The sequence below is a fragment of the Garra rufa genome, chromosome 25 (assembly GCF_049309525.1).
Source record: "Garra rufa chromosome 25, GarRuf1.0, whole genome shotgun sequence".
NCBI classification, from domain to species: domain Eukaryota; kingdom Metazoa; phylum Chordata; class Actinopteri; order Cypriniformes; family Cyprinidae; genus Garra; species Garra rufa.
The window spans coordinates 2315393-2332078 of record NC_133385.1 but is presented as its reverse complement, the minus strand read 5'-3'; the positions used below and the strand labels follow the sequence as shown (position 1 = coordinate 2332078).

General features: G+C 42.2%; 1 protein-coding gene across 1 annotated transcript in view; it reads left to right on the top strand.

Annotated features, from left to right (window-relative positions):
• LOC141302134 (GTPase IMAP family member 8-like) overlaps positions 1-16686 on the top strand; it is a 38623-nt gene that overhangs the window by 13475 nt on the left and 8462 nt on the right. The window contains exon 2 of the mRNA XM_073832323.1: positions 7522-8226. Within this exon, the coding sequence (XP_073688424.1) occupies positions 7522-8226 (705 nt within the window). The remainder of the gene's footprint in view (positions 1-7521; positions 8227-16686) is intronic.

The following is a 16686-nucleotide window of genomic DNA, read 5'->3' as shown; positions in this document are numbered from 1 at the left end:
AATGCAATTTCGTAATTATTTTGCAATATGTATTAAACTTATTTTTAACATGTTAATAGTAGGGATGTAACGGTATCAAAACTTCATGGTATGGTATTTATTGAATCATTTATAGGAAAAACAAAACTAATGAAGAGATTTGAAAAAAGTGCCAGAAGTGTTTATTAAACAGTTTACATGAATACTGAACATATCAATGGTATACAAATTAGCCATCTATCTGTAAACTTTGAAACAGAAACTTAATTTTTTTTAATTTTAGTAACCAAAAATTATTAAAGCATGTAAAAAACAGTTAAATCAGTTTAGCTGAATGAGTTGTCTGAATCTAGTTGTCTGCTTGAAATAAGTTTTTTTTTTCTTACCCCATTGGCAGATTATTTAGCTTGTTTTAAACAAAAACTCACTTAATTTTGCCTTGTTTATACTAAAAACAAGACAATAATTTTTACTTGTCTAGAAAATCCTTCTTGATTTAATAATAATAATTTGTTACATTTATATAGCGCTTTTTTAGACACTCAAAGCGCTTTACAGTGTCAGGGGTATCTCCTTATCCACCACTAGTGTGCAGCATCCACCTGGATGATGCGACGGCAGCCATAGTGCGCCAGAATGCCCACCACACACCAGCTTACTGGTGGAGAGGAGACAGAGTGATGAAGCCAATCAGAATATGGGGATGATTCAATGGCCATGATGGTCAGAGGCCAATGGGCAAATTTGGCCAGGATGCTGAGGTCACAGCTCTACTCTCTGAAGGACAGTGCTTTTTGTCAGTACAGTGTCCCCGTCACTATACTGGGGTGCTAGGACCCACACAGACCACAGGGTGAGCACCCCCCTGGTGGCCTCACTAGCACCTCTTCCAGCAGCAACCTAGTTTTCCCAGGAGGTCTCCCATCCAGGTACTGACCAGGCTCAAACCTGCTTAGCTTCAGTGGGTGACCAGTCTTGGGCTACAGGTTAATATGGCTGCATTTAAGAATGTTTAGATATTTTGGCTTGAAACAAGACAAAATTCTAAGTAAGAAAAGCATTTTTTTGCAGTGCAGGAAGCTCTCATGCCTTTCTTTCGCATTAAATCTTTATTAAAAACAATCCTTTAAAGAACTTTTCTACCTGGACAAGTGCATCTATTATGTTGCCTAGTTTATTTAAAACTGCACCTTTCCTTATTTTAAACATAGCCAAAAAGCCACGTGTTGACTGTGAAACACAGTTGACTTCATTTATATGCATTTATGGTACATTTCCGTGTCAATCCATGTTCATTTTTACAGCGAAAAATGCACTGTAACATTAATTCAGCGCATACAGCGCCCCAGCGCCCCCTATGGACCAGCCGCCACTGGTCGTTTGTTTGAACATTGTCTATTGTCTCGTCTCGTTCAACACATCTCGTAACAGCTACATAATAAAAGAGTTTTTGTTTTCGATTTGTTTTATTTCGTTAAGTACTCATTTAAAGCTTTCTACAAATATATTTATCATGTCTGACAAAAAAATAACGGTTAAATAGTTGAAATGTAACTGATCACACTTGTGCCTCCGTGTCCTAAAACGCGTTTTGGTTTCCACTCTGCGCAAAAACCATTGGGAATGCTCCTTATAGCGAACATTTATATATTATTAGGCTATTATTTCTATGTTATTTAAATCTATAGATTTTATTGTAGCCAATTCATGATTTGAGAAGGCAAATTCAAACATAGAGTAGGTCAACTTACTGTCTCCCACCGCCGCTTGAGTTACTAAGAAAAGCTTACATTTAACGAACAAAAAAATGCTCCAAACGTTTTTTTTTTTTTAAATTACCTTAATAAAAAAGAAACGAAATTATAACCACTTTGTCATTTCATGCAAAACTGAACTATTTTAATTGCCAAAACAGTAGTATAAGTTGTTTTAGCAAAGGAGAAAAAGATGGGCTCGGGTCAGGAGTTAACAACCACACTGTTTGTGAAAAATCAGTCAGCAAAACCTTATGAAGATTTTGGCACTCCAAACATGGCTTTGCGCTCTGGAGTAACGCTGATAAACTGATAAACAGTTGCCCACGGAAAAAACACCAGTAGTACCCTAACTTTATGCGCCTATGAGACATTGCCAGTAAAATGCATGATTCTGAAAGCACTGGTCCATGAGTGTAGCGAGTGCATAACAGTTTACAGGTGCTTGATAGGAATGAGTAAAGCGCAGATTTGCTGTTTAGAAAAGACGTCAGGAATGGGATATTGTTACCACACGCTCCCGTTCAAATTACACCAGAGTTACCGACCGCAACCGCTTATTTGGAAATTTATTCCCGCGTCGCAAGAAATCTGGTCGGGTCCTGCATCTCATCCTCCATACTGGTCATAACTACACTTACCACAAAGGAAGACGCTATCAGAGAAATAAGACTTGCCCAGAGAGAACGGAACACACGCTGCTGTTTTGCTTCTGAAAAAAAAGAGAGGAGAAAAAAAAAACACACGCACATACAATAGAAACATATATGCCCACGTCTCACTTACCAAAATCCTTGCCTTACCAGGTAAACCCTGCCGACTACACCAAAATGTGGCCGGGCTAAATTTCAGAAAAGACAGGACCTCTCAATTAACTCCACCCCGGTGGAGCGCTAGGGAAATACTTCCCACAAGGACACTCAGGTAAGTTTTACCAATTGAGGACAAAGAATTAAGAATGAAATGAGACGTGGGTGCCAATACAAAAGATATATTTTATTATAAAAAAGGATCAATAAAATGGTCTCTCCAATAAAACACACAAACAAGAAATATGTAAGTATACATTGATGAAGCTGGGTTAAGCAGGAACAAGGCAGGCCGGCTACAACTCAGTAGGTCATCCAAACCCACCCAAATTCACACCAAAATGGCACCACACACCCACTGCAAGGAAATTGTGTTGACACGCCCAAAACACGGTGAAGTACACATCCCGAACAGCCCATCTAGCCTCCCCTGCTCCAAACCTCACCAGCTCCTAAACAGAAAGAAAGCAAACACAAAACACACATGCCCGCACACCCACAAACACACAGGCTACAAATAACGTTTAAACGATAAGTACAAGGAAAACCCAAAACAGGTTACAAGCTCGACTTTAAGTTACTGTAGCACTCAGGTCTCCTCGCAGCCCCAATTGCAATAGGAACAGATACCAGTGCCTAAAAACAGCAAATTGGCAAAGCCAATAATAAAAAAAAAATAGTGTCACAGGCAATACACAAAACGGAAAATAACAAAAAAAAGGATAAATCAGTGGGTAGTAATACTACCAAATAAGTCACAACTAACACAAACTTCAATAATAAACAGAAAAAAAAGAACATTGTTACACGAAAATAAATCTAATAATAAAGCAATCCAATACAAACAAAACAAAATCAAACTACACTTAAAAACAAATCAACATTAAAGATTCAGAACAGCCTAGTAGGCTGAAAGCTTGTAGCTACCAGCCAAAAGGCCCACAAAGCAGCAGAGCAGGAGGCAAAGAAGCATTCATTTCCACAAACAAAACAGCAGCGCATGTCCATAATAAACAAAACAGCAAAGGTGTCTTACGTAGCGTCGTCAACTAAGAATGGAGCTTAAAGTTTGAAATATTCTGCACTCCAAACCTAATACAAAAAAAGCAAGCATTAAGCTAAATCTATTAACAAAAAAATAAATAAATAAAAAAAAGGAATGAATACTCACGTGGGTCAAACAACCACCAAACACGTAGCTGTATGGTTACTCACAGAAAAATGTCGCAGTTCAACCTACCGCCCGGCATTCCTACCTTTCTTACGTTGCTGTTAGTATAAACAATATAATAAATATCTCAGCCGAAGCAGTGATAACTAGACTCAATGTGAATACACATACCTAAAAACGAACTCTGACACGAGCTTGCCACCCGCCTATACCACCAACTCAGTTATAATTAACATATAAAAAGTGCATATTAGCTTTAGACTAGTCACAGTTATTGTCACGAATTGAGCCTCCGTCGTCCTGTTATCATAAACTCTTGCACTACACATCATTGACTTCATCCCCCACAAGCCACTGCACTAATCACTGCTCACACCTGCTCCTCGTGACCCACTGCACTGATTGCTGCACGCATCTGTTCCTCATCACACTGACTGCTTATAAGCCCCTCACACATACAGCCTCTTCGCAAAGTCTTGTTTTGCTCTAGCTAACTCTACCAAGCGTTCTCCATGTTTTCCCAGTTCCAGTGTTTCCTAGTCACCGTTCATCTTAGTTTCATAGTTATTTCCTTGTTTTGTTTCTAGTCCTAGTCTAGTCATAGTTTTCCCTTGTTTCTTTGTTTGTTTTCCGTTGTTACTTTGGACTGCTCATTTGGATTTCGACCCTCGACTGTCTTACTGGATTAGGCTTTTGTCTTGCCCTTGATATTCCTGTTTGCTGGTGATTGACCGTGCCTGTCTTGACCACATCTGTAAATAAAGCCTGCATTTGGATCAACCTCGACTCCCTGTGTTACAGAAGACTTCGCCATTACAAGGATCCAGCAGCTATTGTGGAGTTATCCGGTTCCAGCATGGATTCAGCTGTGCAGATCATGTGTCTCTAGCAGGGTGAGCGGTCTATTGAGGATTATGTTATGGACTTTGTTGAATAAGCTAAGCAGACTTCTATGGACAATGTATGTCTGATGATATTTTTTCATGGAGGCCTTTCTGAACCACTCCACTCTTTGATGCCACTTCATGATCAAAATTGGGCGTTAGAACAATACATTGATCTGGCACTTCAATCAGGCGGGTCTGCATTCACTGTAGGTATTGCGGAAGAGGAATGTGGTTTTCATAAGATGTATATCAACACAACTTCTTGCAAGATATCTGCCACGCCAGACCCACCTCACAAAATGGCCGCCCTTCCAGAGCCTGTTCACAAGATGGCCGCCTTTCCAGAGTCTGTTCTCAAGATGGCCACCCTTCCAGAGCCATTGCACAAGTTGGCTGCCCTTCCAGCGTCTGTTCACAAGATGGCCGCCAAGCCTCAGTCTCCAGCCAAGATGGAGTTTATGGCCCCAGTTCTGTCTCCAGAGTCTCCGCTGGTTCCGTCCAGCCGTCCAGAGTCTCCGCTGGTTCTGTCCAGAGTCTCCCTCCGCTGGTTCCTCCCAGCCGTCCAGAGTCTCCGCTGGTTCTGTCCAGAGTCTCCGCTGGTTCCTCCCAGCCGTCCAGAGTCTCCGCTGGTTCCGCCCAGCCTCCCAGAGTCTCCGCTGGTTCCGCCCAGCCTCCCAGAGTTTCCGCTGGTTCCGCCCAGCCTCCCAGAGTCTCCGCTAGTTCCGCCCAGTCGTCCAGAACCTCAGCTGGTTCCGCCCAGTCGTCCAGAACCTCTGCTGGTTCCGTCCAGTCTTCCTGAGATTCCTGTCTGCCCTGTTCAGGCCACGGAGGCCATTTATGGACTGTATAATTACCCTGTTCAGGCCATGAAGGCCACTAATGAGCTGGCTTCATGCCAGGAATTCCCCACCCACCCTCCCTACTGCCCCAATCCCGTCACCTTTGTCTCCTGACAGTCCCTCTGCTCACCTTCAACCCAGTTCGGTGAAGAGAACTTCCCGTGGGTCTGCCAGTCTCCATCGGTGTCATGGCTGGAGGACCCCTCACCATCGCCTCCAGCCTTAGAGTCCTGGACTCCGCCTCGGCCCTCTGACCCTGCGGCTCCACCCCGGCTCTCTGCTCCCTCGTCTCCGCTGTCGGCCGTCGGTCCACCAGCCTTACCAGGCTCCATCCTCCCTCCGGCTCCGCCCTGGTCAGTCGTCGCCCCACCTTCGCCTCTGGACTCTACTCCTCTGGCTGCGCCTCGTCGCTCAGTCCTCTGTGGACCTCCTCTCTCCCGCGGGCACAGCCTCGGTTCCGGCTCTGCCGCCTACCTTCGGACCTCCATCTCCGCCTTGGTTGCCAGAGCCTTGGGTTCCGCCTTGGCCCTCCGGATCCTCGGTGTCGCCCATGACCATCGGCTTTCCGTCTCCGCCTCAGGTTCTACCACCACCTGCTCCACCTTCGTCGGTTGGCCCCATGGAGTCGTCAGCCTTTCCTCTACCATGGCTCCATCCCTCCATCTACCACCCTCCATCCGCTGTACCCTTGGGGCCGTCCCTCTTCTGCTCCTGCTCCATTATCTCTGTGGATTGTATTTGGGGCTTCTGGAACCCGCTCTTAGGTGGGGGGCTCTGTCACGAATTGAGCCTCCGTCGTCCTGTTATCATAAACTCTTGCACTACACATCATGGACTTCATCCCCCACAAGCCACTGCACTAATTACTGCTCACACCTGCTCCTCGTGACCCACTGCACTGATTGCTGCACACATCTGTTCCTCATCACAGTGACTGCTTATTAGTCCCTCACACATACAGCCTCTTCACGAAGTCTTGTTTTGCTCTAGCTAACTCTACCAAGCGTTCTCCAAGTTTTCCAAGTTCCCGTGTTTCCTAGTCACCGTTCATCTTAGTTTCGTAGTTATTTCCTTGTTTTGTTTCTAGTCCTAGTCTAGTCATAGTTTTCCCTTGTTTCTTTGTCTGTTTTCCGTTGTTACTTTGGACTGCTCATTTGGATTTCATACCCTCGACTGTCTTACTGGATTACGCTTTTGTCTTGCCCTTGATTTTCCTGTTTGCTGGTGATTGACCCTGCCTGTCTTGACCACATCTGTAAATAAAGCCTGCATTTGGATCCACCTCGACTCCCTGTGTTACAGTTATACTGTCAGCAGAATCTCACCATACCTGGATACAAACAGGAACGGGAACGGAAAGCGCTACGCCAGGAAAAGGAGGAACAAGAATCAGTCAGGCACATCCACACCCGTCAAAGTAAAAGTCCTTAAATAGATCGTTCCCCTTATTAATCTACTAACCACACCCCCATCAGGCCAACAGACCGAGCCCACTTAACCTGCCACATTACAAAAATTGTATTATGTATAAGATTGATCACATTTTTCTGCCATTTACAAAAAGTATGTGCAAATCACATAAAAAGAGTTTAAAGGTGCAGTATGTAGATTGTTGCGACATCTAGCGGTGAGGTTGTGAATTGCAACAGTCCACCGCTAACTCCTCCCTCTAAAGAGGCTACGTTGGCCGACACAGGTTTAAGTGTCTTCGCTTTTGACAGCAAATAATAATGAGGTTTCTTTTAAAATGTAAAATAAGGAATCATATTTACTTAAATATTCAATAAAAACAATGTTATTGTGAATATTACTGTTACTTGTTCATCATTGTGTCAGTGTTTTTCACAAAGAACAACAGTGAAGAAACACGATCTGTGGAGCAGTTTGTCCGTTTAGGGCTACTGTAGAAACATAATGGAGACTTCCATGTGAGGGGCTATATTTATCTTATAGATTTTATAAAAATGTATATTGAAAATACATTATTTTGCAAAATATCAGTATATGATGATATTCTGCGAAATAATGTTTTTCCAGTATAATATATATTTATATTTCAATGTAATATATTATTTGTTGCAGGTGATGCCCAAAGTCTCTCAGAGCTGAGGATTGTGTTGATGGGTTATAGAGCTGCTGGAAAAAGTTTAACAGGAAACACTATCCTGGGCAGAGAGGAGTTTGACTTGAAGACATCTGTTCAGTGTGTGAGGAGACATGGAGAAGTAGCAGACAGACACATCACTGTCATTGAAGCTCCAGGATGGTGGAGGATGTACACTGTTGAGTTCAGTTCTGAGTTACTGAAACAGGAGATTCTGCTCAGTGTGTCTCTGTGTCCTCCAGGACCACACGCTGTACTACTGATCATAAATGTGGATAATAGATTTGAAGAGACTGAGAGAAAAGCATTGCAGGTTCATCTGGATCTTCTCGGTGAGAGAGTCTGGAGTCACACTATAGTGCTGTTCACTCGTGGAGACCATCTGTTAGACACATCTATAGAGCAGCACATTGAGAGAGAAGGACAGGATCTCCAGTGGCTGCTGGACAAATGTGGGAACAGGTATCATGTTCTCAACAATCAGAACAGGAGAGACCACACTCAGATCAAGGAGCTGCTGGAGAAGATTGAGGAGACAGTGGCACAAAACAACGGCCGCCATTTTGAAATAGACAGAAAGATTTTACAGGAGATGAAAGAGAGAAGAAGAGCAGAGGAAAAAAAAGCAGGAGAACGAATGAAGAGGATGAAAAAACAGAGAGAAAAGATCAGATCACAGATGAGTGAGTCAACATACTTCATAGTGCAGCCACAGCTGTGTTTTGTTATTCTGCCCTGTGTTTCTCTGTTTTATATGTGGAATATGGACATTATTGAGAGTCTTAATGGAAAAAAGGCCTTTAATATAATAATATATAAAAATATCCTATTATGTATATAGCTCTTAACAAACGTAACGTATTGTTACTCACAATTTCTGTTGTTGCAATGTTTACACACATGAATTATAATGACTAAAACATATGTTTACCTTATAAAAAGCTTTCAGAAAACAGTTTTGTGAGAATTATCAGTAACACTTTATAATAACTTACAGTTAAAAGTCTTTTGTAAGTGATTAGTTTAATGATGAAATAATCACTTACAAAACATTCACAAATGATTAATAAGTGATATGCTAACAATTTGTGTATGTTTTGTTAATTCATTTACAAGTCAATTACAAGTTAATTTACAAGTAATTAGTTAATGATGAACTAATCATTTACAAAACATGACTGTGTTTATAAATTATTAATGAGTGATATGTTCCTTTTTCTTGTAATTAATATGCTAACCATTTACCAATCTGTTGTGAATTATCTTTAAAAATAGCATATCATGAAATAATCAAACAGATCATTAGTAAATGGTTAATAAATTGCTAGTTAATATTTTAATAATTACTTATTAATCATTGAAATGTCAACATTATCTCAATAAACATTTGTTAATCATGAACAAGTGATGATCAAACCACTAGTAAATGATCAGTATATATATAGGTTTCATTAAAGTTGTAAGCTGGTCTGTTAAAAATCACAAAAATGCAATATATATATATATATATATATATATATATTGGTGTCAAGTGAATAAACGTCCTAAGCCGTTTTACCCTCCACGAATATCACATCAGGTTCACAGCACTAAAATACTCCATCGGTACGTCTCAAATCACGTACTTATGCACTATTCTAAACTGATTTTTAGTGTAAACATCATATGTAGATCTTTCTTACATGTTACAAATCATCTGGTGTCTATGAGGCATTCACAACACTTTCTGCATCCCCTAATCTAAAGTGTAAACTACTCATCAGTTGTAAATGTTTTACAAACCTGCCAGTTTCAGGTTGTGTGGGTATGCACACTGGAGCAAAGATCTACGAATGATGAGCAATACATTTACAACTGATGAACTGTTTACATTTTAGATTAGGGGATGCAGAAAGTGTTCTAAATGGTTTATTTATGATGCAAACTTTCGTGAAGGATAAAAATGTCAATGATTGACATTTTAATTATTTTTAAGTAACAAATAATATATTAACTAGTAAGTTATTAAATGTCACACCCCCGGACTTTCTATTTGGTTTCTCCCAGTTTCCCCCGCAGTTCTGAGTGTTTTTGGGGTTTCTCCCTCATCGTCGACACCTGTGTTTGTAATTAGTCTGTGTATTTAAGGTGTGTGTTTTCCCCTGTACTCTTGTCGGTCTTTAATGTTATTCCTGATGTTTCTACTCTGTGTTCCTGTGTCTGCCTGTTCCCATTGGATTTTTTAAATGTACGTCTTTAATTACGTCGTTGTTCGTGTGTTCCTGCCTGCATCGTGACATTAACCATGTACTAAACATATGAACAATTATTTCATGATATGCAATTTTTTAAAGATAATTTACAACAGATTTGTAAATTGTTAGCATTTTACTTAATAATCATTTGTGAACATATAGTCATGTTTTTTTTTAATTATAAGTCCATCATTAATGAATTACTTGTAAATGAATTAACAAAACATACATAAATTGTTAGCATATCCCATATTGAACATTTATGAATGTACAGCTGAACGTTATTATAAAGTGTTACCGAATTATCTCTTTTGTAGCAGAATGCTACCAGAGAGACTTACACTGTATCTCTGTCAATTTCAGCTTCCTATCTACTTAAAAGCAAGTCCAAAAAGATGTGTCTTCAGGTGTTTTTTAAAAGAATTGACAGAACCCATAGTTCTCATTGCTAATGGAAGAGAGTTCCAAAGCTGCTCTGCCACAGAACAAAAAGCATGATCACCTTTGTGTGTGTTCACACCAGATGCTATTCGCGCGTAGTTGGAAGTTCACTCGCTTCATTCGCGCGTGAAATTTACTTCACAACAGACTCGAATTCGCGTCATGGGAGGGGCTTCTGCCACTCGTCAGCGGTAAAGTAGTTGTAAAATAGGTGAATGAGCTCAATTTGCCAGCTTTAGCTTGCTTGTAGTCTTAATATGTATATATATGTAGGTCAAATTGAGTAAAGAGCTTTTTTTGTAAACTTACCAGATTGTCCGACCTCCTCACTCACTTTCTTCCAAGCAAGATCCTTTTTATTCCTGTTTCTATAAAAGTACAAAGATGTATGGTACAGCTCCGAGTATCCACAGACAGCTGTTCGGTGATTTTGTCCTCCATTGTTGTTTCGGATTTCTGCCTCCGTCACTACTTGAGCAAGCTCCTGATTGGTTAACGCGGCGCAAATTTTAGCCAATGTTCAGATTTTTCAACTCGCGAAAATCATGCGTTACGGTGCGTTTCCACTGGCACGTAGTGAGCGCGGCGAAGCGAGCGTTTTCAATTCATTCATATGGAAGTTGAGCGTAAACAGTCGCATGGCATTTTGGGATTGGAAGCGGCGTGGAGAAAGCATTGAGAGCGGCTGAGAGCGTCAAAAGGTTGGGCATTCCTCAACTTTATGCAAGTCTCAAGCGCAAAACGCCGGGTGACAACCAATAACTATGAGAAGTAGGCAAGGTGAGACTATGATGCATTTCACCGAAACTGGTGGATTGCTGAGCTGAAATCACATATTATTGAAAAAGTCACAAATGTACTTTAGTTTAGTTTGTGAACCACCGTTAAAAAAGACAAATAAAAAGCAAACAAGGCATAAACATTGTTTTTCCATAGGTGTGCTCTGCTTTAAATTTGACACTCCCCAAAGCAGTGGCGTTGTAGCGTGGCCAGTGGGATTTGATGCTGTAGTGGAAAAGCACCATAACACGCGTCAAACACGCGTTTTCGCTGATATCTCTCATGTGTGTGTTTACTTTTTTCACTAATTTTCTTGTCACTTTTTCAACAACACCCCTCACCTTGTTGCAAAACAACCACTTCATTGTATTTTTTTTTTCCGCATAGTATAGGAGTACATTTGTTTAAGTATTACATTAGGACCATGTGTTATTGTTTCATCTTGCCTAAATGTCAAAACTAGTACAACAATTGCTACATATAAATATATCTTATTGAAAAGTCTTAAAACTTAATATGTTTTTTACAGCCAACAATAACAATGACAATAATATAAAAATAATAATAATTATTTGTAGGGCAGCAGGCCAATTTGGCTGCCAGACCACCGTGAATTGTCCTGGTGCTCCCTATGGCCAGTCCGCTCCTGATTGAAATAGTCCAATCGTGACGAGATGAAGGCATCAACAAGCATCTCCATCCCTTTTCTTGAGACCACCAATCTAATCTGAACAATGTTCCTAAAATGGAAAAAACATGAGCGAACTACAGACTTTATATGACTGTTAAAACATATGACTATATCCAGAATGACACCTAGATTTCTCATTTCACTATAATCTGAAGAAGCTGAAACCCTCAAAACCTGCTTAATCTTAGGTGTTATATTGTCAGGAGCAAAGATCATCATTTCAGTTTTATCCTTATTGAGTTGCAAAAAATTGTTTGCCATCCATTTATTAATGGAGACTAAACAATCCTGCAGAACTGACAGTTTATCTAGACTGTAGGGGTGGGGAAAAAAAACGATATTGCAATATATTGTTGTGCTCTCTGTTGCAATAAATAATCGATACACTAACGGCCAATATCGATATTTTATTACAACACAAAATTATTAATTTACCTGTCTTCAGTGTCACTGTCACTACCCAATATCTACTATTCTGTTTGCGGGGGGCGCTGTTCGAGTAAATAGGGGTAAAGTAGCAGAAGCATCGACCAGTGAAGAACACAAGTTATCTAACAACAACAGAGAAGAAGCGCAGAAAAAGAGAAGTGAGAAAAATGGCGGAAAATAAATAAAAAAACCAAACAAAGACGCACCCGCTAGTTGAGCATGCTGATCAGTTACGCCTGTTTCACACATACTCCGTCTGCAGTACGTATGCGTTGAGTATTTTTTTCCGCACCCATGTTAACGGATTAGAGCGTTCACACTGCACGCGGTTGCTGTCCGGCAGTACGTCCCAGAAGCGGTGTGCAAGTACATTCAAGTGCATTGAATAATACGTTGTTTATAAAACGTGTTCGGTGTGAAAGCAAAACGAGTCCGTGCTGCTTCTGCATCGCACACGGACTGCATACGCACTGCAGACGAAGTATGTGTGAAACAGGCGTTAGTGTTCCTCAAGAAGAATATGCCTTGATGTGACCACTGTCCAGGTTAACATAAAGCACTTTACAGTAACTTACTACTGACGTTTCAGTATCACGGTTTGTTGTTTTTGTAATGTTCAGGCACTTTTATCTGTCTAGCTGTACAGCGTTTACATTTAAGACCAGGAGGCAGTGAGTTATTATGCAAATGCATATTTCTTTGCACAGTGTTGAAAATGTTGGCATTAATAAATGCTTAAGATTTCCTTATTATGGGTATTTTTTTCTTTTTCAGTCACATATATCATTGATGAAATTTCTTCCAATATATTGAATATCGTAGATATCGCGAATCGTGATATTATCGATATCGTGGCCCATTTCTCGTCACAGAATTGAATCGTGAGTTACCTGTATCGTCCCACCCCTACTAGACTGTCAGGTCTGAAATAAATAAATAGCTGAATGTCATCAGCATATAGATGATAAGATATTATCTTAAAACTGTTTATAATCATTCCAAGAGGAAGCATATACAAGCTACACAACAAAGAGCCCAGCACAGAACCTTTTGGCACACCACAGGACAAAGGAGCAGAACCAGATATAAAGGATCTAACAGATACAGAAAAAGTCCTGTCGGACAGATAAGATGAAAACCAATCCAGAGCTGATCCCGAAATACCTATTAAAGAACGTAATCTATTAAGCAAAGTGCAGTGATCCACAGTGTAAACGCTGCACTGAGATCTAACATGAACGGAACATTCACCTGCATCTGTGGCCATCAAAATGTCATTAGAGACCCTAAGTAGGGCAGTTTCAGTAGAATGATTTTTACAAAAGCCTGATTGAAATTTGTCATAATTATTATGAATCTCCAGATTATCATTCAACTGCATTGCTACAACCTTTTCCAAGATTTTAGAAATGAAGGGCAATTTAGACATAGGCCTATTGTTGTTCAACAATGTGACATCAAGAATACTCTTTTTCAAAAGAGGCTGAACAACTGCATGTTTAAAACACCTATGGACCTGTCCCAACTTTAGAGAAAGGTTAATTGAGACCAAACATGGACCAATGGATGTAATAGATTTCGTGACCACAGAAGCAGGCAAAATATCCGCAGGACTTTGAGAAGTTTTCATCGTACGAACTATCTTTATAAGATCATTTAAGGATATTGAATGAAAAGAATTTAGAATTGAGGGCCGCTCTGAAATAATTACAGATGAGACAGCTGATGGTAAAATGCTAGCTCTAACTGCCATAACCTTACCTACAAAATGAGATAAAAACTTATTACAATCAAAAAGCACAGGAACAGATGATGTCAAACAAAGTCTTGGGATACTCATGTAAATCAGACAGTAGCTCTTTAAAATACAGACTATGAACTTTCCACAAGCGTTCAGTCTTCCGACACACACTTCTGAGACTATGAATTGCATCATTTATCCATGGAGAAGTATTAACCACGGGAATATGCCGTTTCCTAAATGGAGCCACTTTATCCAGTTACAAGGTGCAGTGAACATTAAAAAATTTTACAGAACTGTCAATGTCATTTGAGATAATAACCGAGTTGGAGTCAAAAGTGGTCGAGAAATTCTCAACAGCAACTTGGCTCATCATGCGAGAACAAGACCATCGCTTAACCGGCAGTGGATTCTCGTTACACGCAAGATTAAATAAAACACATTTATGATCACTAACTGTGACGAAGTCATGGCTGAGTCCGGAGGCGTTAGATCCATTTGCAACAGTTTATTGCATACACACAACGATAACAGGCAGGGGTCAACAATAGCAGACTGGGATACCGTAGACAGACCGTGAGAGTTTATCAGAGTCCAGGCAGAAGATCGGGGCTGGCGGCAAGCAGAAGGGATAGTCCGTGTAACAAGCGTGGGTCGAAGAAAGGCAGGCAGCAAACGTCCGATCAGTGAATAAACAATCCGGTTGGTAACAGGTAAGCAGTCCGATTTGAAAGCGCTCAGGATTAGTAGCATAACTATAAAACTTCGCGAGGACCAAGCCAGCGCGGTCCTCCTAAATGGCCGACAAACAGGATGTGACCTGAGAGACCCGGAACCAGAAGTGAGCGTGCCAGGTACGGGGATTCTGGGTAATGTAGTCTTAAAACTCCGGTGATGGTTCCCGCTGACGATGGTTAGAGGGAGCCACAGAGACCGTCTCTGTGACAGAGCCCCCCCCCTGCGAGCGACTCCTGGCGCGAGGAGGAACCCGACGCCGAGGTCTGCCCCGTCCACGGGGAGCTGGTCGATCTGGATGAGCATTGTGGAATTCTGTGGTTAAGGAGGGGTCGAGGATGTTCTCCGATGATACCCAGGATCTTTCCTCTGGGCCGAACCCCTCCCAATCGACCAGATACTGCAGACGACCGTTCCGGCGTCGAGAGTCCAAGAGGGAGTTAACCCGGTACGCCTCCTCGCCGTCAATGATGAGAGGGGGAGGTCCCTGCACAACGGTCTCCTCTAGGTTCTCCACTCCTCCCGGATCGTCAGCAGGCTTGAACAGAGACACATGAAAGGTGGGTGAGATACGATAATCTGCAGGTAATTGTAGACGGAATGACACAGGAGTTATCTGTTTGATTATCTGAAAAGGACCCACGTACCTGGGGCTTAACTTTTTGCAGGGTAGGCGTAGTCGGAGGTCCCGGGTTGAGAGCCACACCCATTGGCCGGGCTGATACGGAGGGTTGGGCCGGCGTCGACGATTAGCTTGGGTTTCAGTTCGACGAACCGCTCTTTGGAGGTGAGTATGAGCTTGATTCCAGACCTCCTCGCTGTGTTGGAACCAGGAGTTGACCGCGGGGAGATCGGATGGCTCCCCTGACCAGGGAAACAGAGGAGGTTGGAAGCCTAGGGTGCACTGGAATGGAGTAAGGTTAGTGGCTGGCTTACGTATGGAATTCTGTGCATATTCGGCCCAGAAGAGGTAACGACTCCAATCCTCCTGGTGATCCTGGCAGTAAGAGCGTAGGAAACGGGTCAACTCCTGGTTCAGTCTCTCTGCCTGTCCGTTGGACTCCGGATGGTAGCCGGAAGTAAGGCTGATGTTCACCCCAAGAAGATGGAAGAAGTTGGACCAGAGACGTGAGGTGAATTGGGGGCCGCGGTCTGACACAATGTCCTCGGGTAGTCCGTAGAATCTGAATACTGAGTTACAAAGAGTTTCAGCAGTTTCCAGGGCCGTAGGTAATTTGTGTAGTGGTACAAACCGGCATCCCTTGGAGAAACGGTCCACTATGGTGAGGATGGTAGTGAAACCCCTGGAAGGTGGAAGATCGGTCACGAAGTCAATAGCGATGTGGGACCAAGGACGTTGAGGCACGGGTAGAGGTTGGAGGAGACCAGCGGGGAGCTGTCTGGGAACTTTGGAAGTGTTACACACTGTACAGTTCTTGATGTAAGCGATGGTGTCAGGACGTATGGAGGGCCACCAGAAGCGATTCCGAAGCATTTGGAGAGTAGCCTCAATTCCTGGATGACCAGAACTAGGGAGAGAGTGGACTTCAGAGAGGACTCGGGTTCTGAGGTTCTCGGGGACGTAGGTGAGTGTAGCAGGACAGTTCTCTGGAGGGGGTTCTCTGACTTGACCCTCAGCAATCTCAGTCATGATATCCCAAGTAACTGGAGCTACGATCAATGAGGTAGGTAATATGGTTTCAGAAGTTGGGGTAGGTTGTTCGGGTTCATAGATGCGAGACAGAGCGTCCGCCTTGGTATTCTGGGATCCTGGCCTGTAGGTTACCTGGAACTGGAAGCGCGTGAAGAATAGCGCCCACCTGGCCTGACGATGATTGAGGACTTTAGCGGAACGTAGGTATTCCAGGTTTTTGTGATCAGTTAGAACGATGAACGGGTCTACTGATCCCTCCAGCCAGTGTCTCCACTCCTCCAGTGCCAACTTGATCGCCAACAGTTCACGATTGCCCACATCATAATTTCTCTCAGCCGGACTCAACTTGTGAGAGAAGTAGGCACATGGAAAAGTTTTAGAAGGCTCTCCCTGCCGTTGCGAAAGCACAGCGCCCACGCCGGTGCTCGAGGCATCTAC